Source organism: Pantherophis guttatus, chromosome 15 (genome assembly GCF_059756535.1).
Source record: "Pantherophis guttatus breed Tessera chromosome 15, ASM5975653v1, whole genome shotgun sequence".
In the NCBI taxonomy this organism is placed as follows: Eukaryota; Metazoa; Chordata; class Lepidosauria; order Squamata; family Colubridae; genus Pantherophis; species Pantherophis guttatus.
In genome coordinates, this window is record NC_142077.1 from 15,883,579 (window position 1) to 15,911,284 (window position 27,706).

The window sequence follows — 27,706 nt, forward strand, 5'->3', positions numbered from 1 at the left end:
TCAAAGGCAACTTTGGGGCTTCCATCCCACTCTGGACTCAGGACCTCCTGCCTGTTTGTAGGGCACCTCAACTGGGGGAGCCCAGCCTGGCTGCATGGGAACCCTGGTTAAGCAGGTTAGCTCAGAAGGAACTCTTAATTTAGGGAATCTTCTTAGTGTTCAGAAGAAAGCAAAACCTGTCATTTGGAACAGGCAGCTGTCACTCAAACCCCTGTCCTGCCCCTCTCCCTGACGCCCAGGTCGGGCAGGGCCACCCCCCCCCGGCGCGGGGAGGGTTGGGGGCTCCTGGAAGGGGAGACGAGGGGTGGGGAGCCAACCATCTCTTGCGTGGGAGGGGGGAGATCTCAGTATCCCCCCCCTTTCCTTTTCCTTGCCTCGATCCCGGTAAGGCCAGAAGAGCAGAAGAGCTTTTCATCGGCTATAGATTCAGCTGTCTCAATTCTGCCCCTCCCCCCATCTGGAAAGCCCCCCACTTTCTTCCCCCTCCCCCCATAGTGGCTTCCCCGAGCCGGCGCTCCTAGGGCGGTGCTCCTGCCTGGCAGCTGCCTGCTGAGCAGCCAGCGGAGAGTCAGCCGAAGACCAACCCCCCCCAAAGGCCCCTTTCTCCCTCGGCCTTTCTCAGCGGCTGCGCCCAGGCCCAGGAACTCCCGGAGCCCCCAGTTCGACCGTCTCTTTGCTGGGCAGTTGCCGGGGGAGGATGGGGAAGGCTCAGCTAGTGAGGGCAACACCTGGGCCAGGTGGGGCTTCTTCTGACTTAAGGGGGATGCTGAAGGCGGCAGCCCTCGGGGCACAGGGGGCCTGGAACCGGCCTTTGCTTCGGGGTGAGGGGAGCCAGTTCCTCCCGGTCCAGACCGTCCCAGGCATCTCCCTCCGGCCATTCGGCAATGCCCGCGAATAGCATTGCTCACCCACCGGGTTCAGCGGCTGCTGCTGCCTTTGATGAACGCCGGCGTTTTGCGAGACCTTTGGGCGAAGACTTTTGGGGGAACAGGAGGGCGCAGGAGGAGGCCCTTCTGGAGATCCCCCGGAGCACGGAGGGAGAGGAAGCAGCTCCCATCGCTCAGAAGGAAAGGGACAGGAGGGGGCCGGGAGACTTAAGGGACTCCCCACTCTCTCTCTGAGGGTCCCTGCCCGCCTCCCCGAGCCAGAGAGGGGGAATCCCTCCAGATCCCCTCCTTTCTCGCGTGTCCTCCGGGAAGATCAAGCAAGCTGCCCCTCCCGTCTCTCCCCCCCCATTATTCCACCCTGGAATTCAGCAGCAGCTGACACTCATTCCCCCCACCACCCCCAATTCTTTCGAGACCTTGTCATGTATAAATGCCTCACTCATACCAAATGAGAAAGTATGTCTTGGGATGACTAGGGTTAATCCTTTCCCCTCTTCTGAATGTATCATTCCCAAACCACTCCCTACCTTTAATCCCGCCTCCTTGATATAAAAGGTGGAGTAAATCTCTCCTTCTGTCTTCTTCCTTCAATCACTCTGTGAATGAAGAATGACATCTATAAATAAAATATCTTCTGATTGAATAAAACAAGCCTGAGCATATTATTGAGTCTGATCCTCGAATTATGGCAACAATATGGTAGCAGAGGATGGTTTGATGACTCAATAAAAAGCAGACATGCCAAAGAAAGAAAACTCCAGAAACAAAAAGGAAAGACCCAACACCAGGGCACACACCAAAGAAATGGAAACAGATCAGTGAAATTACAATGAAAATGACAAAAGAACCCGAAAACCTCACTACAGACGAAGAGGTAATCGATGAATCCAGCGACCAAGAAGCAAGCGAGACAGAAAGCAACACACTTAGATTAGAAATACTAAGACTACTAAAGAGCCAAAAAGACGACAAAAATCTCATCGCGAACCTCCAAGACATCATGAAGGATAGCGGAGCAGCGAGAGAAAACTACACCAACACATCAGAGCCAAAAGACCACGAACTGGTAAGCGACTTACACATAGACGAAAATATGACTAAGGCAAAGGCTAGTGATCCCACGCAAAATTTCAAATGGCAGCCATCTTTGATTTGTCAGCCCGCCAAAATGACTGACCCAGAACCAATCAGAAAGCAGAGTTCAAAATGGCCGGCGCGAAAAACTCTACACAGCAAGAAAAATAAAAAAGAAAAATTCTACTGATCAGAAGAATCAGACACAGACACCGAAGAGACACCAACTGAACTACAAATCGAAACAGCTATGAAAACACTTTTCGCAGCCTTCGGTCCGAATTTAAAAATTTCAAAAGAACCACCAAAAACGCCAAAGACAGCCAATCAAATAACAAAGAAAAGACAAACTGTAAGCTCTAAACAAGAAGATACAGAAACAAACAAACAAACGTCCCAGCATCAATTAAAATCAACTCCGATCCGACCGACGAGGCCACTAACACCTGAACCCAGAGGATCATGCAAGTACTCACCCACACCACAGACACTTCCGGGAGCCAGAGACCTCAGCCAGGACGATTACAAAGAAAAAGGACAAGCCCCGCTTCACATCTGGACACCCAAAGCCGAACCAGAAAGCGAATCTTCAGAGGAAGACCACTACGAGGGAGCTACAGCGGCGAGGCCCTTCCCCGACAGCTTCAGGAACAAAATGATCTATGCGCATGCACAAATACATCCAGACGAACATAGAAGCAGTAAAGAGCAGAAAGAACCGTTCAGACTAGCCGCGAGTATTCCTACACCATTCTGCAATTATCAGCATATACAGGACCATGGACAGCCACCAGCTGTAAGTAATGCAACAAATAACATTGGAAATTTGCCTAGTGATTTTCCCAAATTAAGGATAGACGGTGTTAATTTACAGGAATGGAGTCAACAACTCCAGGTTGTTTTTTTAAAAGAAAATTTATTATTTTTCATAACTAACCCTCCTAAAAAACCATGGACACTAAAATTGGACTGCCTACATCACAGAGCATTTTATTTACTAATCTCCAGTATCTCACCTGCTATTTATCATAGTATTAAGCATAACTTAACTGTTTCAGAAATAATTCATTGTATGTTTAAACTGTTTCATAGTGAGAGTGTAGCAACCACAACTAGAATGTCTAAAAACTTTTTCTCAGCCAGGATAAAATCTGGAACTATTATAAGTGAACATCTATTATCACTAAACACTACTAGAGCAGAACTACATTTAAGAGGAGAAATAATATCTGACCAGACAATGAAAAGCGTCATTATTAATTCATTAGACTCATCATGGGACAACTTCATATCACATCTAGATACAATTAACTTAGGCTATCTATCTATAGAGAGTTTATCAAACAGACTAATTGCTGAGGATAATTTGAGAAAAAGCTGCTAAAATATACATAAAGAGCATAGACAAGTCAAAAGAGTAGCATTCCAAGGCAGGCACCAGGACACAATAGAGTGTTATAACTGTGGGTCTAAAGAACATTACAGAAGAGACTGCCCAAAACTTCCTAGAGAGAGACAAAGACATGACACAAGAAACAGATATCATGATAGACAATCATCCATTGACAGATATAGACACAGAAATTCACCAAACTTTAGAGAACATAGAGGGGGCAGAGACAGCTCAAGGGACAGGAAGTCTGGGTCATTGTATGGAATAGATAAATACACTAAAATCAAAAATCAAGACACAAAAGACAGTGCTTGGCTCATTGATTCCGGAGCAACAAATCATACAACACATGATAAGAAAATATTATCTTCTTTCATTGAAGATAAATTTTTAATTAAAGTAGCAAACCAAGACGAAGTTCAAGTTGTCGGAAAAGGAAATGTAGAATTACCCGGCCTAGGGAAAATAGAGGGGGTACTATTAGTACCTAAAATACCCCATAACATTCTCAGTGCAATAAAATTAAGCAGGGAGTCTAACATAGACATAACATTTTCAAAGGGAAAAGTAACATTAGAAAGAAACAAAACAAACATAAGCAACATAATTATCAAGGGAGATCTACCATATTTAATTACAGAAGAAAAATGGCTACACAACATAAATTCAAACATAGAATCAAACACCAACACAGAAATAGAAGATGGTATAGATAGTGACAGTGAAGAACGTGAAACAGAACATGGTGATGAAACTATACCAGATAACAACACATACACATACAGGAAACCCATAATTGGAAAGCCAATTCATGATGAGTGTGCGCACATATTACATAGAAAGTTAGGACATGCCAAGTTTCCTGTAATACAAAAAATGAGTGAACATGCTGAAGGTATTAAAATAAAAGACTGTAAAAATTACTTGGAATGTTCAGTATGTAAATGTTCAAAATTGAAAACCAAGCCCAGGCCCAAAAAGGCAACAAGGTCAACAAATCATATTTTCAATCTAGTACATATGGATCTAGTTGGTCTATTAACCCCATCAATTTTGAAAAGAATCGGAAAAGACGCCTGGAGAGCAGTTGGAGGGCCAGCCGTTCTGAATCTGACCGAACACTGGTAAGGTCTCATATTAAGACCTACCTGGTAGCAATAAAAGCGGCAAAATGTAACTATTTTTCCGCTCTTATTGCGTCATTAGATAATCGCCCGGCCGCCCTGTTTAGGGTGACCAGCTCCCTGCTCCAACAGGAAGCGCGGAAGGACCCCTTGGAGGGTAGAGCCGAGGACTTTGTACAATATTTGTATGACAAAATCGCTCAGATTCGGGAAAATTTGGACTCTGACTGGGTAGATTCGGGAGGGAGGATGGAGGCAAGTCTTGAGAATATTATCTGGGAAGAGTTTGATTCTGTGACTCTGGAAAACGTGGACAACATACTGGGCAGACTAAGCGCGGCCACATGTTTATTGGACCCGTGTCCCTCCTGGCTGGTGCTGGCCTCTCGGGAGGTTACACGAGGCTGGCTCCAGGGGATTATAAATGCTTCCTTGAGAGAGGGTGTCTTCCCTGCTGCCTTGAAGGAGGCGGTGGTGAGGCCTCTCCTCAAGAAGCCTTCTCTGGACCCAGCAGTGTTGGCTAATTACCGTCCAGTCTCCAACCTTCGCTTCATTGCGAAGGTTGTTGAGAGTGTGGTAGCACGACAGCTTCCTCAGTACTTGGATGAATCGGCTTATCTAGATCCGTTCCAGTCGGGCTTCAGGCCTGGATACAGCACGGAAACGGCATTGGTCGCATTGGTAGATGATCTCTGGAGGGCCCGGGACAGGGGTTGCTCCTCTATCCTGGTCCTATTAGACCTCTCAGCAGCTTTTGATACCATTGACCATGGTATCATGCTGCACCGGTTGGAGGAGTTAGGGGTGGGAGGCACCGTGTTGCGGTGGTTCTCCTCCTTTCTATCTGATCGGTCGCAGTCTGTGTTGACAGGGGGGCAGAGGTCGACCCCGAAGCCCCTTGTATGTGGGGTGCCACAGGGGTCGGTTCTCTCACCCCTTCTGTTCAACATTTATGTGAAGCCGCTGGGTGAGATCATCCGTGGTTTTGGGGTGAAGTATCATCAGTATGCTGATGATACTCAGCTATACATCTCCACCCCGGACCACCCCAATGATGCCCTTAAAGTGATGTCCCAGTGCCTGGAGGCTGTACGGATCTGGATGGGGAGGAACAGACTCAGGCTCAACCCATCCAAGACCGAGTGGCTGTGGTTTCCGACGTCCCGATATAGTCAATTGGTGCCATCACTGACTATTGGGGATGAGTCATTGCCCCCCACGGAGAGGGTTCGCAACTTAGGCGTCCTCTTGGACTCACGGCTGTCTTTAGAAGAACACTTGACGGCTGTGGCCGGGAGGTCTTTTTATCAGGTTCGCCTGATTCGCCAGTTGCGTCCCTTTCTGGATCGGGACTCGTTAAAAACGGTCACTCATGCCCTCGTCACTTCACGCCTGGACTACTGTAATGCTCTCTACATGGGGCTCCCCTTGAAGAGCACCCGGAGGCTCCAGCTGGTCCAGAATGCGGCCGCGTGGGTAGTTATGGGAGCATCATGGCGCTCCCATGTGGCTCCCCTCCTGCGCGAGCTGCACTGGCTCCCTGTGGTCTTCCGGGTGCGCTTCAAGGTCTTAGTTACCACCTTTAGAGCGCTCCATGGCTTAGGACCGGGGTACTTACGAGACCGCCTTCTGCCACCAATAGCCTCTCACCGCCCAGTACGTTCCCATAGAGAGGGGCTTCTCAGGGTGCCGTCAGCCAAACAATGTCGACTGGCGGCCCCCAGGGGGAGAGCATTTTCTGTGAGGGCACCCACCATCTCGAACGAGCTCCCCCCAGAGATACAGAAGATTCCGGATCTGCGCACTTTCCGCCGTGCCCTCAAAACATTCCTGTTTCAGCAGGCCGGCCTGGCCTAACTTTCCCTTTATATTGCTTTTTGATTTTATTTTAAACTGGGATGTCTTGAATTATCTAGGACCAGAATGTTTAGTATATTTTAATTGTTTTTTTTATTATTAACGTTTGTATTACATGTATTTTTATCGTTTGCTGTTCACCGCCCTGAGTCCCTTAGGAATAGGGCGGTATATAAATTTAATAAATAATAATAATAATGATGATGATGATAATAATAATAATAATAATAATTACATACAAAAAATGATATTTTCTTACTGTTGTAGATGACTTCAGTCGTTATGGTTTTGTCTACACTCTAAGACATAAAGATGAAGCATTCCAAAAATTTAAAGAATTTCATAAGCGTGTAGAGACACAACATCACATACATATCAAACAAATCATGACAGACAGAGGGTCTGAATTCATGTCAAAAGAATTCTCTCATTGGCTTAAATCAAAGGGAATGGTGCACTTCAGCTCTAGTCCTTTCTCAGCTTTTCAAAATGGAGTAGTAGAACGACGGAACTCGACATTACAAACCATGATTAGATGTACATTAGAAGATGCAGAATTAGGTAAGCATTTCTGGTCAGAAGCCCTGGTATATTCCAATTATGCACTCAACCGACTTTGGTCTAGCGTCATAAACAAAATGCCATACGAATTGATGTATAACAAAAAACCTCAGATAGCTCATCTGCATGTGTTTGGAGTTACAGCAGATGTACATATACCAAAACAATTACGACGTAAGGGAGACAAGGTATCCAGAAGGCTTAGATTCATGGGTTATGAAACGGGCACAAAAGGATATAGGTTTATTGACAGTAACAACAAATTCATAGTTTCTAGGACTGCTGTATTTCATGAACAAACAAATTGGTCCAAATTACATCTCAATGAAATACTTCCAATAACAAGGCCCAACGTTAATCAACAAAATAAAACTAAGAAAAAGGAACAGACATACAATACACAGGAAAACAATACTAAATTATGGATAGGAAATCGTCCCAAAGTCAAAATAGATTCTCTAACACAAAAGGAGGCGAGATACTTACATGATAATAATGATAGACCAGAGAGGACAATTAGATGTAACAGAAATCAAGTACCTGAACGTTTCAAAGACTATATAATGCACATACACAATGAACCAACAACTCCAAACACTTATGAAGATGTATTAAAACTCCCTTTAGAAGAAAGAAACAAATGGGAACTAGCCATGACTAAAGAAATGGACAGCTTACGGGAACTTAACGTATTCACTCCAGCCCCAGTTCCAAAGGATAAAACAATCATAGGCACTAGGTGGATATTTAAGATTAAAAATTTGGAAGAGGGTAACACACTATATAAAGCACGATTAGTAGCACAGGGTTTTGCCCAAAGATATCCTGAGGATTATACCGACACATACTCTCCTACAGTGAGAACGGAGAGTGTTAAGACAGCTTTAGTGATAGCTTCAGCACTCAATCTTGAAGTTTTTCAGTATGATATACAAACTGCATATCTATATGCCAAACTTGATAAAGAAATTTATGTAAGAGCTCCACACAGCAAAGACACAAATAAAAATGACACATGGTTGTTGAACAAAAGTCTATATGGATTAAAACAATCCGGCAAACATTGGTACAAATGTCTGGTTAATGTACTTAAAGCCATGAACTTTAATGCCACAACAGCCCTGGGGGAAAAGACAGCCAGCCTCACCCCGAAGGGGACCCTCAGTGACTCTGAGGAAGATGGGGGTCCCCTGTGGCCCCTCCAGAACCCCCAGCTGAGGAGAGCCTCTTCATTGCAGCCTTTTTTTCTTTTTTTTCTTCCTCAGAGTAAACGGGGGGTCCCCTCCAGGGTGAGTCCAGTTGCCTTTTCCTCCCGGGCAACCCCAGATCCCACTTGGAAGACCCAGCCCTGCATGGCTTCTCCCCCACAGGAGCCTCTCCTGGAAAGACACGGAGCCCAAGAGAGGTTGGAGAAACCCCGGGGGCTGTGTCCCCCCCAACATTCAACCCTGGGACCCATAAACCATGTTAGTCTCTTCCCAGGAATGCCCCAGATCCCTTCATCTTTCCTGGCCATCCTAGGCCTTCTCTGTGGATCTGGGCTTTGCTTTCCCCTGGGTGCCCCATGCATGGAAAGAGGTGGCTGAGCAACATGGGATATGGTCTCCCCCCTTCCCAGGACTCAACATGGAACCTGGAGGGGGATTTTGCAGATCTGCTTACCTTCTCCACCACAAGGCTCTCCAGCTTCCTTCTCCCAAGAGGGGCTCCCCACTCAGCCGGGCAGAGTCCTGTCTGGCATCTCTGCAAGAGCCCCCTTCCCTGGCTTCTGCATGAGAAAGGGTGGCAGGGGAACATGGGACATGGGCTTCTGTATTCCCAGGTCTCTGAAGATGGAAGTTGGATTTTGCAGATCAGCTTTTTCATCTGCAACACGAGGATCCTGAGCTCCCCTCCCCACATGGGGTGAGAGGCAGCCTTGATTTCTCCATCTATTTTCACTTGGCTTTTTTCTAACTCCCCCCCCCTCTGATTTTTTTTAACTCTGCAAAGTTCGAAAAACTAGTTTTTCACTAAAGTTTATTTTGTTCTAAGAGACTGGCTGCACTATTGCATCAGCCCTTTTGTGTCTTGCCCTTGAGCATTAGCTTTCAAAATAAAGTAAATTTTGGTTCCAACTCAGCTGGCAGCTATTTCAGATCTGTGACATGCTCTGGCATTAACTGGCCTCTGGGATTTTCTCTTTAATCACTATGCAAACGAATATCAGATTTCTTTCTTTCTTCAGCCACAGGTGTCGTGTATTCCCTCTGGAGCCAATTTGAAGCATGGAGACTCCAAACCTCTCAATTCTAGATGACCGATTTAATTCCATCTCTGCCCCTGTTATTATGAATTACATGAGGATTATTTCCCTTTCATTTCCCTCCAGAGAATTTCCCAACAATCTCCAAGTCCAACAACTAGTTGAATTATCCAGGGATCCCTCCTGAGAGGGAGAATTATGATAAAAGTTTCAGCTCTGCTCTTTGGCCGAATTCTTCAGGGGAGACTTTGGGCAGAGAAATATGGAGTTTTGGGACAGGCAGAGTCTGTGCTCTTGAATGTACGTCTCTCTCCTTTCCAGCTGAAGCTGAGTGTTTCTCTGTGTTGAGAAAAAGCAACTGGATGTTCCACCTTGTGAGAGTCCTTTGATTCTTCTAATTCTTCTTTAGAAACAGGAAAAAGATTCATTGATTCACGCCATGAATTATGAACCTCCGGCTTCTGCCTCTGATGCTGCTTTTGTCCCATCCAGTCTCTGGGAAGCTGAGAATGAAATGCCTGCTGAGTTTGGAGCACCAGGATGGAAAACCATGGAGCTACTACAGACCAGGAGACCATCTAATCAGTATAGTCACCAGTGGAATGGAAAGATTGCATACAAAGTTGCTTTTCAACGTGGCTCCTTCTCTTCAGTTTGTTTTCCATGATCCGTAAGCCATTCAGTGTGATGGAGTTGCAGTCCCTCCATTCTAACACTCTCCTTTTCTGATTTTTATTTATCATTTATTCCTATATGAATTTATTTATTTATTGGTTCAATTTATATGCCACCCTTCTCCGGAGACTCAGGGCAGCTTACAATGCGTTAAGCAATAGCCTTCATACTTTTGTATATACCTGCTTAGTATGGCTTTCGGCCCCCCCTAAGCGGTGTTCTTTTTTATACAAGGTCAGCTTATAGCCCCCACAAACCTGGTCCTCATTTTACCTACCTCGAAAGGATGGAAGGCGGAGTCAATCTTGAGCCTGGTGAATATTGGAGAATATGTCTAATTTCCTGAATGATTTTGATTTCCATGGCTTCTCTCTTTGGTCTGATTTTGTGAAAGAGACTCAAAAAGGGGTCTAAAAAAAAGCTGAAAGGCCTGCAGATTATTTTCCTCCTTCAGTTCTATCCTTAATTTATCACTTGAATAATGAATTTTATTTAAAGTAGTGGTGGAATCAGTTGTAGTTGCTGTACCTCAGCCCATTTCCATATTTGTGTAACTGATCTTTGCTTTTGGATCAATGTTGGCTTAGGGCTCAGTAGGCTTGTGGAGGATTATATATATTATATATAACAAAACTATTTGTTGTGGCTGTTGATTATAACAACTTTTTTTTTCAATAGGACTTCTTACGATTTTTATTATTGCTTACTATTCATTTTCAACATTCAACTGGTCAACAAGAATTCCCATCTCTTGCACAATCTCACATTTGGCTACAACATCCACGACAACTATGTGAGCCCTTTCTGCACTTCAGATGCCTTGCTGGACATGCTCTCCACTGGAGAAGCCAATGTCCCCAACTATGGCTGTGGAAGGAAGGACAACCTCCTGGCTCTTCTTGATGGAGCTGACAGGGAGATCTCCATCCAGATGTCAACATTAGGAGGCACCTACAAAGTCCCACAGGTTTGTGTGTTTTTCTCGGCCTGGTAAAGTGAGGGGTGGGTGGTGGTGGTGGGTGAGCAATAGATCCAATCATGTCTTCTCCATGGAATTCAAGAGCTGCTTTTCTCAATATTAGCAAAAATGTGAATATTTTACCCCATTATGTTCATGTTGAGATTAATCATAAAAGGCCTGAAATGCAAGCAATACATTCCCTGGAGAAGATATTCTAACAACTATTTAACTGATCAAAAATATCCCTGGTTGTTGGGGCCTCTATTGGCATCTTCATTTTCACGCATAAATGATGCCTGTCCTATCCACTCAAATTGAAGTTGGCAATATTAGCATTTTACCTAGTACTCAGTACTCTTCAACATCTTCATGAATGATTTGGATGAGGGGAGAAATGGGGAAATCATCAAATTTGAAGACAACACTAAAGTGGCAGGAATAGCCAACACCCCAGAAGATAGGCTGAAGATCCAGATGGATCTAGGTAGGCTTGAACCCTGGGCCTATCTAACAAATTGTAATTCATTGTAGAGAAAAGTAAGGTTTTATACTTAGGCTAGAAAAACCAAATGTCCACTTACAGATGAGGTGAAACCTGGCTCAATAACTGTAACTGTGAAAGGGATCTTGGAGTCCTAGTGGACAATCACTTAAATATGAGCCAGCAGCAGCTATAAAAGTCAATTCAATCCTAGGCTGCATTAACAGAGGGATAAAATCAAGATCACATGAAGTATTGGTACCGCTTTATAATGCCTTAGCAAGACCACACTTGGAATAGTACATCCAGTTTTAATCTCCATATTATAAAAAAGATGTAGAGTCTCTGGAAAGAGTGTAGAAAAGAGGAACTAAGATGATTAAGGGTCTGGAGACTAAAACATATGAGGAACAGTTGCAGTAATTCAGGATGTCTAGTCTAGTGAAAAGGAGGAGGGGTGACATCATAGCAATGTACCAATATGTGAGGAGCTGCCATAAAGAAGAGGAGCTCCATCTATTTTCCAAACTACTAGAAGGCAAGACAAGAAACAATGGATGGAAACTAATCAAGGAGAGAAACAACCTAGAACTAAGGAGAAATTTCCTCATGGTGAGGAATGGAACGTCTCCCCTTCAGAAATTGTGGGTGGTCCATCACTGGAGGCTTTTAAGAAGAGACTGGACAGCCACTTGTCTGGAATAGTATAGATAGATACAGATTAACAGAGTTGGAAGGGACCTTGTAGGTCATGTAGTCCAAGCAGACCCTACACCATTTCTGACAGATGACGGTCCAGTCTCTGCTTGAAAGCTTCCAGTGATGAAGCTCCCGCAACTTCTGAAGGCAAGTTTATCTCTTTATTTCCAGGTTGAATCTCTCCTTGTTCAGTTTCCATCCATTATTCCTTGTCCGGCCTTTGTCCGGCTTTTGGGTGCTTTGGAAAACAGCTTGACCCCCTCCTCTCTGGGGCAGCCCCTCAAATATTGGAAGACTGCTATCATGTCTCCCCTGGTCCTTCTCTTCACTAGACCAGCCATGCCCAGTTCCTGCAACCGTTCATTGTATGTTTTAGCCTCCAGTCCCCTAATCCTCTTGGTTGCTCTTCTCTGCACTTTTTCTAGAGTCTCAACATCTTTTTTATAGTGTGGTGACCAAAACTGGATGCAGGATTCTAGGTGTGGTCTTACTAAGGCTTTATAGGGTGGTATTAGTACCTCTCTTGATCTTGATCGTATCCCTCTGTTAATGCAATTTAGGAGTGCATTGACTTTTTTGGCTGCCGCTGCACACTTTTCACTCATATTTATGTGGTTGTCCTCTAAGACTCCAGGATCCTGTCACAGTTACTGCTATTATGCCTGGTTTACTGCTTGAACAGGGGGTGGAGTAGAAGACCTCCAAGGTCCCTTCCAACCCTTTTATTTTGTTATAAATTCTGTTATAGGTACACATGTTTAGCCTGCTAAATTCCTATTGGAATACACTGATTTATACAGATAATGTGATATTATCATACTTACACATTGGATTGTTTTGTCTTAATAATTATCTGATAATTTATAAATCAAGTTCAAAATTTATGGTCTTTGGGAAATGACATCATAGCCATAGACGGTCAGCCATTAGAGCAAGTAACACCTTTCCTTACCTGGGGTTGTTTTCTCTGAGCCTGAATCTTGGCTCCCTCATCATCCAAGGAGCTCAGTTAGAGAAAGGGCAGGAGTGAAAGTGGTGCTTAAATGAAAACCTCACAGCTCTCCAGCTTCCTCAGCCCCAGTGATTAAAGTATCTGAGGCCCAGTTTTCCCCCATGTTCTTACATCAATCTGATGTTTGGGGCTCCAGAGAGAAACCACCAGCAGAACCAACCCAATCTCAGCCTCTGAGGAGGATCTTGGGGTGGACAAAAGGACTCCAGCTGCTGCCCTCAGAGCAGATTTGGGAATTTACACAATTTCTGCTTTGCCTAAATTCAGAAAATATGGGTATTATTGGCATAAAATGTAATCTATGGAAACTGACAGACTCTGAAAATTGTGGCTGTTGGAACAGACAAAACTTCAATTAAAGACCAAACTTGGATTATGCAACCGACAAATCTTATTAGGCTTTGAGGTCTGCCTGTTTCTTGTATAACTGGAGAAAGAAGTTAAAAAATTTCCTCCAGGAAGAATCTGGGATAGAGAAGCAAAAAAAGATGCATCAATCCTGGGAAATTATAATACCGTATTTTCCGGCGTATAAGACGACTTTTTAACCCAGGAAAATCATCTCAAAAGTCGGGGGTCGTCTTATACGCCGGGTACCCGAATCTGAGTTGCTGGCGCTGACTGATGACACTTTGGGAGCGCCGGCAACATTGAGGGGAAGCTGTACTCTGAATTAGTTCCAACCTACAAGAGGTGCCAGGCAGTGCGCGGCCCACGAGAAAGGAACGCGTCCCCACTCTACCCCGGAATTCGGGTCACCTTCCTTCCTTTCCCAGCAGTCCACGGTGAAAGCGGCGGCGCGGTCGACCTGGGCCAGCGCCTTGCACACCTGGCTCTGAGTCTCCATTATGAGAAGCTCCATGCGACTTCGCATGTCTCCGCCCCAGTCGCGCAGCTCTCGCAATCCGCTCACTGGAGGAGCCATGAAGTGCTCGCACCGCCTTGCCAGATCTTCCTCGTCCTCCTTTCCCCACGGCTTTTCCCGTTGTAATTGCTGCTGCTGCTGCTGCCGCCGAGGCTGCTCCTTCATCTCCGCCCACTGCACCAGACCCAGCCCGGCCAGCACCGCCGTGGCTCCCGCAGTCCAAGAAGATCGGCACCTGGGCTCGCAGGCGAAGGGTGGGAGTGCGCAGCGATCGACGCTGATCGCAGCCACCCACCATCGCCCCAACGGGAAGAACCGCCCGGCAGCGATTCCAAGGAGCCCGAAGCGAACATCCTGGAGCAGCACGGGCTGGCCCAGAGGCTTAAACCCCGGGAGCCCAGGTGCCGAACCCCGCACAGCAGAAAAGACATGACAGCCGGTGCCCAGTTCGTTCTGCAGCCGTCCGGATCAGCGTCCGGGCTCGCAGGCAAAGGGTGGGAGTGCGCAGCGCATTTTCCTGGCTTGGCGCCGATCCGGACGGCTGCAGAACGAACTGGGCACCGGCTGTCATGTCTTTTCTGCTGTGCGGGGTTCGGCACCTATGCTCCCGGGGTTTAAGCCTCCGGGCCAGCCCGTGCTGCTCCAGGATGTTAGCTTCAGGCTCCTTGGAATCGCTGCCGGGTGGTTCTTCCCGTTGGGGCGATGGTGGGTGGCTGCGAGCCTGGAAGAGGTGGTGAAATGCAGAGCAATACCTCGTGGGGAAGGAGTCCGCCGTGGCTCCCGCAGTCCAAGCGACGCCGATCGCTGCCACCCACCATCGCCCCAACGGGAAGAACCGCCCAGCAGCGATTCCAAGGAGCCCGAAGTGAACATCCTGGAGCAGCACGGGCTGGCCCAGAGGCTTAAACCCCGGGAGCCCAGGTGCCGAACCCCGCACAGCAGAAAAGACATGACAGCCGGTGCCCAGTTCGTTCTGCAGCCGTCCGGATCAGCGTCCGGGCTCGCAGGCAAAGGGTGGGAGTGCGCAGCGCATTTTCCTGGCTTGCTTACCTTAGCTCAGTGGTTGGGGGGGTCAAACAACCCTTTCACAGGGGTTTTGATGGTGGTGCAATACAGAAAAACGAGCGCGCAGCCTTCGCCATCCGGAATGAATGGTGCTGTTGTGGCGGTGGGGGAGGGGGCGGCAGAAGCGGGAAGAAGCGGCGTTTGTGATGGCTGGAAGCTGTGGGAGTGAAGCACAACTTTCATTTGTACGGCAGCAGCATTCCGCCTTGGTATATTTGTGTCAGGAGTGGCGCAAGGCAGCCTTTGTTTCCTGCTGCCTGGGACTCAGAGTGGTAAATGGCGTCTGATCCGGAGAGCTGCTGGATTTTGCTCTCTAATCCGGATGCCAAATCGGCCCCCTGCAAACTCTCGTCTCTCAAGGAGCGCTCCCTGAAGCGGGGCTGGAAACTTTGGTTGGACTGCTTGAGAGAGGAGAGCTTGCAGGGGGGCGATCTGATGTCTGCAATGGAGAGCGGCATCCGGCTTTTTCTCTCCGCTGTAAGAGCGCTGTAAGAGTGGCAGCCCTCATCTCCTAATGCTTGGGACTGCAAAATCCAGCTGCTCCCTGGACCAGTCACCATTTACCGCTCCGAGTCCCAAACATTAGGAGATGAGGGCTGCCGTTCTTACAGCGCTCTTACAGCGGAGAGAAAAAGCCGGATGCCGCTCTCCATTGCAGACACCAGATCGCCCCCCTGCAAGCTCTCCTCTCAAGCAGTCCAACGAAAGTTTCCAGCCCCGCTTCAGGGAGCGCTCCTCGAGAGACGAGAGTTTGCAGGGGGCCGATTTGGCATCCGGATTAGAGAGCAAAATCCAGCAGCTCTCCGGATCAGACGCTATTTACCGCTCTGAGTCCCAAGCAGCAGGAAACAAAGGCTGCCTTGCGCCGCAAATATAGCAAGGCAGAATCCTGATGCTGCACTTTCAGCAGACAGATGAGGGCTGCCTTGGCCATCGGCTGGCGCAAATATACCAAGGCGAATGCTCATGCCGCACAAGTTCAAGTAGTGCTTCGCTCCCACACTTCTTCCGGCCCTCAGTCTCTCAGGGAGATGCTTGACTTCCTCTCAGCCCCAAGACACTGGCTGGCCCATGAGATGAGAGAGAGAGAGAATGAGAGAGAAAGAGAGAATCAGAATAAGACAGAGAGAGAAAGAGACAAAGAATGAAAGAGAGAGAAAGACAGAATGAAAGAGAATGAGAGAAAGAGACAGAGAGAATCAGAGAGAGAGAGTGAGAGAGAGAGAATGAGAGACAGAGAAAGAGACAGAATCAAAGAGAACCAAAGAATCAGAGAGAGAATGAGAGAGAGGGAGAGAAAATGAAAGAGAATCAGAGTGAGAGAATCAGAATGAGAGGGAGAGAGTGGGGAGAGAGAGAAAGAGGGGGAGAGAGAAAGAGAATGAGAGAGAAAGTGGGAGAGAGAGAAAGAGAAAGAGCGGGAGGGAGAAAGAGAAAGGGGGGGAGAGAAAGGGGGACAGAGAGAAAGAGAGAATGAGAGAGAGTGGGGGGAGAGAAAGAGAGTGGGAGAAAGAGAGAGAGAAAGGGGGGAGAAAGAGAATGAGAGAGAAAGAGTGGGAGAGAGAGAGAAAGAATGAGAAAGAGGGGAGAGAAAGGGAAAGAGTGGGGGAAAGAAAGAATGAGAAAGAGAGGGGGAGAGAGAAAGAGAATGAGAGAGGGGGAGAGAGAAAGAGAGAATGAGAAAGAGTGGGAGAGAAAGAAAGAGAGGGAGAGAGAGAGAAAGCGAAAATGAGAGAGAGAGACAGAGAGGATGGAGAGTGCCTGAAGGACCCCATCCCGTACTGGGAGTCCAGGTGCTTCAGCAAGCGGGGCACTGGATTCGTATTAGTGGTCTGCGAAATTTAAAATTATGAAGTTGGTGGTCCCTGAGGTCCAAAAGGTTGGGGACCCCTGGCCTAAGACCATCGGAAAACACATATTTTTGATGGTTTTAGGAATAACTTTATCGTTGGGGGTCACCACAACATGAGGAACTGTATTAAAGGGTCGCGGCATTAGGAAGGTTGAGAACCACTGCCTTAGCTGCTTGCCTTGCTTCGCTTGCCTGAATCCATTCCATCAGCAAGCAACTCCCTGCCTACAACCAAGCAGGCAGGGAGTTGTGGACTTCAACTCCCAGAATTCCTCAGCCAGCAAAACAAAGCTGGCTGAGGAATTGTGGGAGTTGAAGTCTACAAGTCTTAAAGTTGCCAAGGTTGGAGACCCCTGTTCTATTGGGTACGTAAGTTTTTTTCCCCTTTGGGATCTTTAAAAAAAAATAGTTAATTGGGTTTTTTTTAAGTTCTTTTTTAGACCTAGCCATTTAAAGTTTAGGAAGTTTTAAATTTAGCTTTCATATAAAAATAAAATAAAATAAAATAAAATAATATTTGTGCAGCTTTCTGAGATTTAGTGTGTTTCTGTAGTGTTTCACTCTAACTACACAAACACACAAAATCTCACAAAGCTGTATGTGGAATTTTGTGTGTGTAAAGTGTGAAAGTTGGGTTTTTGGGCTTTTTGTGGCTGTGTGAAGTTCCTGCTTGTTGCAGGGGCCATTTTGGGTCTAGCACAGCTACTTTTACATTGTGGATGAGCCAGTTGTGTTGTGTTGTGTTGTGTTGTGTGTGTGTAAAGCATGAAAGTTGTTTTTTTGGGCTTTTTGGGGCTGTGTGAGGTTCCTGCTTGTTTCAGGGGCCATTTTGGGTCTAGCACAGCTGCTTTTACATTGTGGGTGAGCCAGTTGATGTTTTTTTAATTTTTATTTGGTGTGCGTTGGAAGAGGGATAGTCTTATACGGCGAGTATAGCCCAAACCCTATATTTTAACAGGAAAAGTAGGGGGTCGTCTTATACGCCCAGTCGTCTTATACGCCGGAAAATACGGTAGATCCTTTATTGGAATAGAATACTCCAGTTGGCATTTGCACGTGTTAATCTAATTGTGATAAACTGTAGGGGTGATAAAGTAATATGGTTTACATTTTTATTGTTTTTTAATTTGCTTATTATTTTCCATTATTATGATACAATTTTGTTAATATTCTGTCTTTAATATTTTAAACAATGTCTGATTAACAAACTATTCTAATACATTCAGGAGAACCAGGTTGGATTTATTAAAATCTAACATTTTGGACTTGATCTGACCCCAAATATAACACAGCTTTCTTCATTACTTTTTCAGATCAGCCATACAATTGTTTCAGAGGCTCTGAGTGATAAAAGGAAATTCCCCTTTTTCTACCATATTCTCCCCAAAGAAGGATTTCTGTACCCAGCAATTGTCCACCTGCTCCTCCATTTCAGATGGACCCTGATTGGCCTCTTTGCTTCGGACACAGAGAAGGGAGAGAATTTCATGAGGATTTTTCCTCCTGTGCTTGTCAGGAGTGGAATTTGTGTGGTTGTATCACAACGATTGTCAACAACTAGATATACAGCATCCCTCAGGGAGGCCCTCTCTAAATGGAGACAAGTCAACGTCTTTATTCATTTCATAGAAAATGTTTCCATTTGGGAGAGAATTCTTCCTTTCCATTTAATATTTATGCGTCTGCCAGGACCCATTGAAGGGAAAGTCTGGATCCTCACAAATTTTCTACAGTATCCAATAGACAAGCGCAGACTTCTCAAATACATCCATAGTATTTTGAACTTTAGTTATCTGGGAAAAGAAAGGCCAATGGATGATGACTTTGAACCCCATTTCTTTGTGGAAGAAAAGTTTCCAGATCTTTATTTTCTCTGTTCTCTTTCAAAGACCTTTTTTTCTGTCAAAGGCCGCAGAAGATGCACCGAGAATGCTCCACTGGAGACCCAGGAGAAAAGGAACAGGATCTGGATCCCAAATCACTATCACTATTACAGTATGATAAAGACTCTGGCCCAGGCCTTGAATGCCGCTTATTCCTCCAGATCGAGGAAGAGAAGGAAGGAGGGAGAAAAGACTTCGGGGTCTCCAAGGCTGCAGCCATGGCAGGTATGGGATCCTGATATGGATCCATTAATCTTAGATCCTTTGGAGGAGGAATCCAGAGGAGAAGGAGGGGAACCAACTCAACAGACCTGTCCAATTCAATTGCTGAAGGAATAATGGTTCCAAAGAGTACATACCATGGCATTTTTATATTACACACTGCTCATTTGAAAATGCTATATTCCTTTTTAAATAAATTCCTGTATTTGTGGGTTTGTGATGAGCATGGTGGAATTTCCCCTTTGTTCCGTCCCCACTGCAGGTGGGTCTGTGTGCAGCTCAAGAGGCAGCTAAACCCCCTCTTCTCCTCCAGTGAAAGGGAGCCTGGGGTGGATCTGGGTGTTTCATTGGGAGAAAAGGGCACGGAGAAACTGAGGAAATGCAAAGAGTGAGACTCAAATATAAATAGGAGATAGGCAGCCTTAACTAACAGCCAACAAAGAAGCAGCTGGAACCTCTCCAGCGATGCTCCGTGTGAGGGACGGAGGCCTCCGGATGACCATGTGTCTCGGTCAAACCGGCTGCTTCCGTCTCCTCCAAAGGCTGAGAGAAAAGGGAGTCTGGCTTCAGACCATACAGTTAGGCTTATCTGCCCCTGGCCACTAGGTGGGGCTAGAGCAACAACAGCACAATAGATACCTGTTGTGGCATGACAGCCTTTATAAATTTGGAGGAGACCCTGAGACCATCTAGCCCAACCCCTCCTCTCTGCAGGAATCCCAGTTAAAGCTTCTCTGACTGATGGCTGCTCAGTCTTTGCATTCAGATGATCCATGAAGAGGAGACTGAACTTCTCTGCTTTACTGGCTCAGCTCTAAAACAGCAAATTCTCCTCCAAGCGTGGTGCCTGCAAGGGGAGCTGGTCCTTGAGTCGGGGTCTCCCCAAACCAGAACTTTCACTTCCTGAGATTCTTATGGCTGCATTTGCCTTCTTTCCATGAACTTCTCCCTGCTGACTCAGATTCGGTTTCCAGTTAACTATGATTTTGAGATCATTTTCACAAACATACATATGAAGTTTGATATCCCTCATCTTTCTTCCAGTCCACCATTCATGTTCTTATATGAGACTCTGTTGTTAGTCAAGTCTTAGTTGCTAAAACTCAGATTTTTTCTATTGCTTTTTACTCATGTACCCTTCTCTGTGTCCTAATCATAAATATTGTTTCTGGAAACTTGATATTCCTCTTATTAAATTTTATTTTATTCAAAAAGGTAAAATACAAGTTTTGGAAAATAAAACTATTACAAAGACAAAACAAAATTAGAAGAAACATTTTTTTAAATTGTGCATTAAAAAGAGACAAAAACTTGCATATTGTCCCCCCAGTTGAATACAATTCAGCAATAATAGTTTCTCCCCATTGCAAAATAGGCCCACAGTTATAAACTATACATCTATTTGCAACTACTTGACCTGTCATCTATCTGCTGTATATAAAAAACGTAGTTAACAGGCAATCCAACAATAAAGTTACATATCAAAACTTCAAAATTATCTGTTATCTGCTATTCTATTTAACTCACAGAAAATTTACAGGAGCTTCTTATCTACCGCAGACCATCACAATCATTATCTCTGATCCATCCAGAATCTGTCCAGGGTTAAACATCATTGTTTGATTCTTAATAATAATGCATTTCCTTAAAATTTTAATTAGGATCTTTCCCAACAACTGCTTTCCATTCCCCAAAGTCACAGGACCTCCTGTAAATTGAAACACAAAGACTCTTAAGACTTGTTTTCCAGTTAAATATGACAAGTTCATTCCCCAATCTCCCTCAATCTTCTTGAAAGAATCCATTTCTTAAGTCATCCCTTCTGCCCACTTTGAGTCTTCAGGGTCCATGGCCTCTCCAGCCGTCTCCAAGCAGCCTGCCTTCAAACCAGACTCCTCCTTCAGGGATGCCAGCAGCAAATTCAGTTCCAGTCCATCCATCCAATCCATCTGATTCAACAATTGTTGCTTGCTTCTGATTATCGTCTTTAAGTTGATTTGAAACCATTGTTATTTTATCAAACTTTTTAAATGAAGTTTCAAAAAAGGCTTGTAAGTTGAAAGACTTTATATTCTTTAAATCACATCAAATTAGCTTATTCTAAGATCGTATTAATTACCGTATTAATGACAACATAGAAAAATTGATGAGCAAATTGTTATTCATCACCTTCAAATTTCATAGGAAAGCTTAAAAAGGCTTAAAAACTATTTGAGTATCATTTTGAAGACAGTTTTTATCCACTTATTATCCAGCCCTCAGGTTTCTAATCACATCACAAAATTGTTTGTGAGTCCTTTACTGAAATCCAGTGATATCACCAGAGTTCCCATAATCTCTTTAGGAAGTGTAATGATGTGTGAGAATGACTTTTGGGATGAGGGGAAGAGAGGCTGCCTGGGGAAGCATCAGAGAAGAGGGGAGAATCCTGCAGCTGCATAATGGGAGAGAAAGAAACTCAGAAAGGATCCTGGCTAACTTTTCAGGCTGAGAAAAGAGTTGGTGGGAGATTTGTTCTTTCAGATCTGCAACATTTTGTTAATGTTGCATTACAATTAATTAGAATTAGCACATCTGGATGTGTTTTCCATCAGGCTGACCAGGGAGAAGATTAGCCTGACAACTTTCTTCTTGATCAACCCATGCTGTTTGAGAATCAACCTCTTGTTTTCAAAGAGCTTATGAATCATCTTTTTTTTCTCTCTGTTCATTTTATTTGTCATCTGCTCTAGAATGTTCCCTATAATTGACCAATTGTATCAATTATATTTTCTCTCTATTTTGTCAGTATATGATTGACAATTTTTTTTCAAACTTTTTCATTCACTTTTGAAGATAATGGCAGTATTTTTTTTAAAAAAATGATTTATATGTCGCCCTTCTCCGGAGACTCAGGGCGGCTTACAATGCGTTAAGCAATAGCCTTCATACTTTTGTATATTTATACAAAGTCAGCTTATTGCCCCCACAATCCGGGTCCTCATTTTACCTACCTTAGAAAGGATGGAAGACTGAGTCAACCTTGAGTATTTGTATCCTATTTAACCATATTTGGAGATGAGACAATTGTAGAAGAAAGATTCAATGTAAGAAATAAAGTTTTCTGTTTTTCAAATTCTTGGATGTTCCCATTCTAGTTTCATCCCTTTTTGGAGAAGAACGAATTTTGGAATATTTCTGACAGAAAACTGTACTTGGATCAAAATGGAGAGATAACAGCAGATCTGGGCATTGACAGCTTGTTGGTTCTCCCCAAGGAGTCTCCCCGAGAAGAGGCTCTGGCGTATTTTGAGAGACAGAGACTTGCTATCAACCAAGATGCTCTTTCACAGATAAAGTTGCTCAATAAAGTGAGAGAAATTTTGGTGTCTTTTCTCTGTTTTCCAAAGCCTGAGGTCCCATTTCAAGTGGCCAAAGCCTAGAGTCTCCAGGCTGGTTGCCTTCCATGCCAGGTGGTGTCATCTAATGGAACTTCTTCAACAGACGGGACCTAAGTGGAGTGGAAGTGTTTTAGGAAAATCTTTGAAGATCTTACTGGTCAGAGGTTTCTTTCTTCATCACAGTTTAATTTCATATTAAAAAAATCTAATAGAATAAAAGTTAAAATAAAAAAAATAAAAAGTTAGAATAAAAGACCTACCGTATTTTTCGGAGTATAAGATGCACCATTTCCCCCCCCCCCCAAAAAAAAGATGCTGAAAATTTGGGTGCGTCTTATACTCCAAATGTAGCTTTTTCAAAGCTTTTTTTTCAGCCCTAATGAGGCGCCAGCCGAATGAAGCGATCTCCCCCCGTGCTTTGCCTGCTTGTCTCATTGCTGCTTCCTCTCAGCTGTGCCTTAAAAAGCTGTTTTTCATCCCCAAGCAAGGAATAAAAAACCAGCAAGCTAATCTGATGAGCTGACCAGACTGAGGACGCTAGCCAGATGAATACCTGGTAGGCAGATTCCCGCCCCCCATTTTCCTCCCCAAAAAGGAAGCTGCGTCTTATACTCCTAAAAATACGGTAAGTGGAGTGGCTTTGCCATGTTTTATGGAAACCTTTCAAGATCTTACTGGTCAGAGGTTTCTTTCCTCATCACAGTTTAATTTCGTATTAAAAAATAAAATAAAAGTTTTCTAAATATTTTACAGTAAACTTTCTTCTCGGTTTTAATAAAATATATCATCATACATAAATCTATTTTCAATTCCATCCCTCCTGATTTTTATTAAATAGAAAAGTCCTTTATTGCAGTGTTAAATGCCAGAAGCGAAAGGGAGGAATTAATTGAAGAATCTGCCAGTTGTTTTACCTCCTGCTTCTGTTTAGAAGTAGTCAGAGGTTTCGCATTTACCTCAGTGAAGACCAGAGGCTACTTGTCTCCATCCATTTCTACCTCCATTTTCCATGGACGGAGAGTCCTAACATATTTTCTTTGGCATTCTTTGTTTTTCTGCTCAGTCCCTGCCTCAGTCCAAATGTGTGGAAAGTTGCCATCCTGGATTTGTCAAGAGGGCTCGAGAAGGAGAGCCAGTTTGCTGCTACGACTGCGTTCCTTGTCCGGAGGGGACCTTCTCCACTCAGGAAGGTGGGTCACACTGAGGAAAATGGGAGGCTTTGTGGAACTGGAACCAAATTCAAAAACAGATTGAAGCTCACCTGGTTTTTTTATTTTTAACCTGTACAATTTCTTATCTAAATGGAAGTAAACCAAAAAGACTTGGAAGGAGGGGCTGGGAAGAGATGGGAGGAGGGGGTGGCAGACTGGGTAGGTTTTACTAACGGCAGAGGAAATATCTCTTCTGCTTTTTAGTTTGGATATGTGCTGCTAAGTTTACCTTTCTTTTTTTTTTAATATTTTTTATTGTAATTTTTTCTTTGCCAAAAGATTAATATGTGGTCAAACAGACAGTGTCATTAATTATAGAAATTGGATTAACACTTCGTATAAACACCACACTATATACATATGTAAATACCTCTTCAACTTCCATATAAATATTATCTATTTTTATTTCTGTTCTCTAGCCACCTATCCCATTTTTCCCACACCGCATAGTATTCTGAATTATCTTTTTCTCTTAATTCTAAAGTTAATTCGTTCATTTCAGCACATTCGAATACTTTTTGAATAATCAGTCCATCTGATGGTAGGTTGTGTTCTTTCCAATATTGCGCAAATGCGATTCTTGCTGCAGGAAGTATATGTAGAATTAACTTATTTCTAAGTTTTCCTTTCTAGGAACATTTGAGGTCTTTGAAACTTGATGAATTGTTTCAGGCCCACCTTCTGAAAGGCCTTTCAATCCACTGTATATTGGATCCTCCCCTTGAGGATCACTGAGAAGGTGTCACTGGGCCATAATCTGGTGCTGTGGATAGTTATGGAGGGAATTCATTACACAAATATTCTGCCAGTCATGTAGATCAATCAATCAATCAATCAATCAGAATAGAATAGAATAGAGCTGGAAGGGACCTTAGAGGTCTCTTAGTCCACCCCATATACCCTAAACCCATGATGTGCGGGGGATGGGGTGTGCGCAGGGATGGGAGGCACGCGCTATGCGCTGGGGCACATGCCATGCACAGCGTGCACACACAGGGGCCGTGTGCGCATTGCATTTTGGGGGTTCAGGCACACGCACACACATTCGCGCACGCACACACTTTGGGCACACGGTCCAGAAAAGGTGAGCCATCACTGCCCTATAACATTTCAGACAAGTGACTGTCCAGTCTCTTCTTAAAAACCTCCAATGTTGAAGCACCCACAACTTCTGGAGGCCATCTCTTTCCACTGGTTAATTGTTCTCACTGCTAGGAAGTTTCTTCTTAATTCCAGGTTGCTTCCAGATGTTACAAGATGCTGTAGGTATCCTCCAAGACCAGGATATTAACTGCCACTCAAGATGCTTGCCTAAAAAGATTATATGATTCATTATTTACCTCTAATAATGTAGGTTCCTATGAAGATTCTACACATTACACAGGAAATAATTAACATCCTAGGACTTCCCTCAACTTCGTATACCTAGTTACATTTTTTTAAAAAATCCTTCTTATACTCTTTTTAAAGAAATCTTTAATAAATACTTCTTGGAAAATGCCACTGCTATCAGTTGTTATCTAAAGAAAGCATTTCTTGTAAGATAAAAGGACAAACTATTAAGGAAAGTTGCTTTTTGGCTTTCTCAGATACAAAAAAATGCACCAAGTGCCCAGATGATAAATATCCAAATGTGGACAGAGTCCAATGTATCTCCAAAGTTATAACCTTCCTGTCTTATGAAGAACTTCTGGGCATCATCCTGGTCTCTTTTGCCCTTCTCTTCTTCCTAACCACAGGCCTTGTTTTAATCATCTTCATTAAATACCGAGAAACTCCCATTGTTAAAGCCAACAACAGGGACCTCTCCTACATCCTCCTGGTCTCCCTCCTGCTTTGCTTCTTGTCTCCTTCTCTCTTCATTGGTCAACCAAGGAAAGCCACCTGCCTTCTCCGACAAATGGTTTTCAGCATCATCTTCTCAGTTGCCGTTTCTTCTCTCTTGGCCAAAACCATCACAGTGGTGCTGGCCTTCCTGGCCACAAAACCAGGAAACCGAGTGAAGAGATGGTTGGGGAAGAGCTTGGCCAACTCCATCATCTTCTCTTGTTCTGCAGTCCAAATTATCATCTGCTCCATCTGGCTGGGAGTTTCTGCCCCCTTCCCTGAGTCTGACCTCCACTCCCAGCTTGGAGAGATCATCCTGCAATGCAACGAAGGGGCCGTTGTCATGTTCTACGTCACCCTCAGCTACATGGGCTTCCTGGCTGCCATCTGCTTCACGGTGGCTTTCCTGGCCAGGAACCTGCCTGGGGCCTTCAACGAAGCCAAGCTGATCACCTTCAGCATGCTGGTCTTCTGCAGTGTCTGGGTGACTTTTGTGCCCACCTACCTGAGCAGCAAAGGGAAATCCATGGTGGCTGTGCAGGTCTTCTCCATCCTGGCCTCCAGTGCTGGTCTGCTGGGCTGCATCTTCATCCCCAAGTGCTACATTATCCTTCTGAGGCCGGACCTCAATACAAAGGAGCAGCTCACAGGCAGAACAAATCTAAAAACATGAGATATAACACCTTTATGATATTGGAAGAATGGTTAAAGTTTCTTTTATTTAAAAGGAGATATTAATTCTTTCCATTTAGATCGTATGCAGGAAAAGAAAAAAATATCTGTTTCAAAATGGGAAACTGTTGAATGATTGGAATTCTTGTAGCTCCCTTTCTTTTCAGCTCAATAATTTTTACTAAAGAGAACTCTGTGAAAGTCATTCAGAGGAATTTGCTATTCAGCAACAGCTACTAAATATGACATCTTATAAAAGATGTGAGCACTTGTTCCTACTGACAGCAGCTAAAAGTGTGTGTGTGAGAGAGAGTGAGGAGGGAAACAGGCCAGGAGGAAGCTGTGGGAACCAAGCACCAGCCTGATCACCTCCGTGAAAATGCTGGAATGATGTGAAATGCCATGTTTGACTGGCTCTCAGCTGGGGAGGCAAATCTTCATCCCTCTTATATTATTCTTTCTTGATTTCCTCATAAAAACCTCCTTTGCAGAAAGTGATCAGCAGAAGAGCTGTCTGGGATTTCAGTTTGGGATTGTTTTTATTTTGGTATGTACTTCACACCAAAATAATAATAAAAGAATGAAGTAAATAAAAAATAAAATGTATAAAGAAATTTCCACTGTATTTTTTTTTCTTTCATTAACCACAGAAATAATAGAGCAGTTTTCAGAGCCTTTAATTTTGCACTCTACAATTTCTACCTAAAGCATTTTCTCTGCTCCTCTTCCAAGCTTGTCTTGTCTGTGAAGGGCTGGAGAAGATGCCCAGAGAAAGGGGACCTTGAGACTCTCCCCAGGAGGAGGTTGAGGGGATCCTGTCTAAAGGCAGCTGCATCATTGACCAGGTCACAAACCTTCAATGCTGCATAATATTCATCCAGGGCCAGGAAGGGGGTGAACAGAGGGGGGGGGACTTTCTGGTTTCTAGGAAGTTCAAATCTCACCAGGCTCAAGGTTGACTCAGCCTTCCATCCTTTCAAAAAAAAAAAAAAGAGGACCCAGATTATGGGGGCAATAAACTGACTTTGTATAAATATACAAAAGTATGAAGGCTATTGCTTAACGCATTTTAAGCCGCCCTGAGTCTCCGGAGAAGGGCGGCATATAAATTAAAGTCAATTAAAAAAAAAGAAAAAGGAGGCACCCATGGAAGCTGTTCTGCTCTCCAACCACAGATTGCTCTTCAATTTAGGCCTCAGAATGGCTCTTAATTGTGAATGGGATCCTTTTGTGAATTTCATTTTAAAGATAATAAGAAAAGCTCTGATGGATCAGACCAAGATCAGTCTAAGATTCACAGTGACCACACAGATCCCTCTGGTTCTCCCACAAGCAGAAGGCAGAGAGACTTATGGCTTTTCCCAACATGGAAAAGGCATCTTCCCACAATTTCACTTTCCTCCATCACACCACACAATATTGGGCACTCGGCCATCTCACACTCTAGAAATCCCCAATTCTAGTATCTGAGAAAATATTTCCAAGATTCACACACCCAATCAAAAAGGACTAAGGCGGGACTGGAACTCAAAGGTCTCCTGGTGATTGGCTGAAAGTCCCTCAGAAAGTTTTCATGCCTAAGGGAGGATTAGAACTCAGAGCCTCCTAGACCTTGGCTCAAACTCACCCAGCTGGCTTTCATGCCTGAGGCAGGACTAGAACTCACAATCTCCTAATGATTGTCTCAAAGTCACCTATTTGGCTTTTATTCTAAAGCTGGTTTTAAAAGTTTAGTGAGTGGAGCAAAGTCCCTCGGCTGT

General features: G+C 44.4%; 2 protein-coding genes across 2 annotated transcripts; both read left to right on the forward strand.

The window, feature by feature from the left end:
• The first annotated feature begins 8,861 nt into the window (after nucleotides 1-8,861).
• Nucleotides 8,862-19,077, forward strand: LOC148111989 (vomeronasal type-2 receptor 26-like). Its single transcript, XM_087879200.1, has 2 exons — nucleotides 8,862-10,783; nucleotides 18,065-19,077. The coding sequence occupies exons 1-2, from the start codon at nucleotides 10,646-10,648 to the stop codon at nucleotides 18,971-18,973; spliced, it is 1,047 nt and encodes a 348-aa protein (XP_087735326.1). The 5' UTR covers nucleotides 8,862-10,645; the 3' UTR covers nucleotides 18,974-19,077.
• Nucleotides 19,078-23,723: 4,646 nt separating this feature from the next.
• LOC148111990 (vomeronasal type-2 receptor 26-like) lies at nucleotides 23,724-26,626 on the forward strand. Its single transcript, XM_087879204.1, has one exon. The coding sequence runs from the start codon at nucleotides 25,348-25,350 to the stop codon at nucleotides 25,945-25,947; it is 600 nt and encodes a 199-aa protein (XP_087735330.1). The 5' UTR covers nucleotides 23,724-25,347; the 3' UTR covers nucleotides 25,948-26,626.
• The last annotated feature ends 1,080 nt before the right edge of the window (nucleotides 26,627-27,706 follow it).

Bases quoted from the DNA above. Each gene is read 5' to 3' on its own strand.
- LOC148111990 (XM_087879204.1), top strand. From the start codon at position 25,348: ATGGTTTTCAGCATCATCTTCTCAGTTGCCGTTTCTTCTCTCTTGGCC.
- LOC148111989 (XM_087879200.1), top strand. From the start codon at position 10,646: ATGCTCTCCACTGGAGAAGCCAATGTCCCCAACTATGGCTGTGGAAGG. The intron at 10,784-18,064 runs GTTTGTGTGTTT...TTACTTTTTCAG, and splicing joins GCACCTACAAAGTCCCACAG to ATCAGCCATACAATTGTTTC.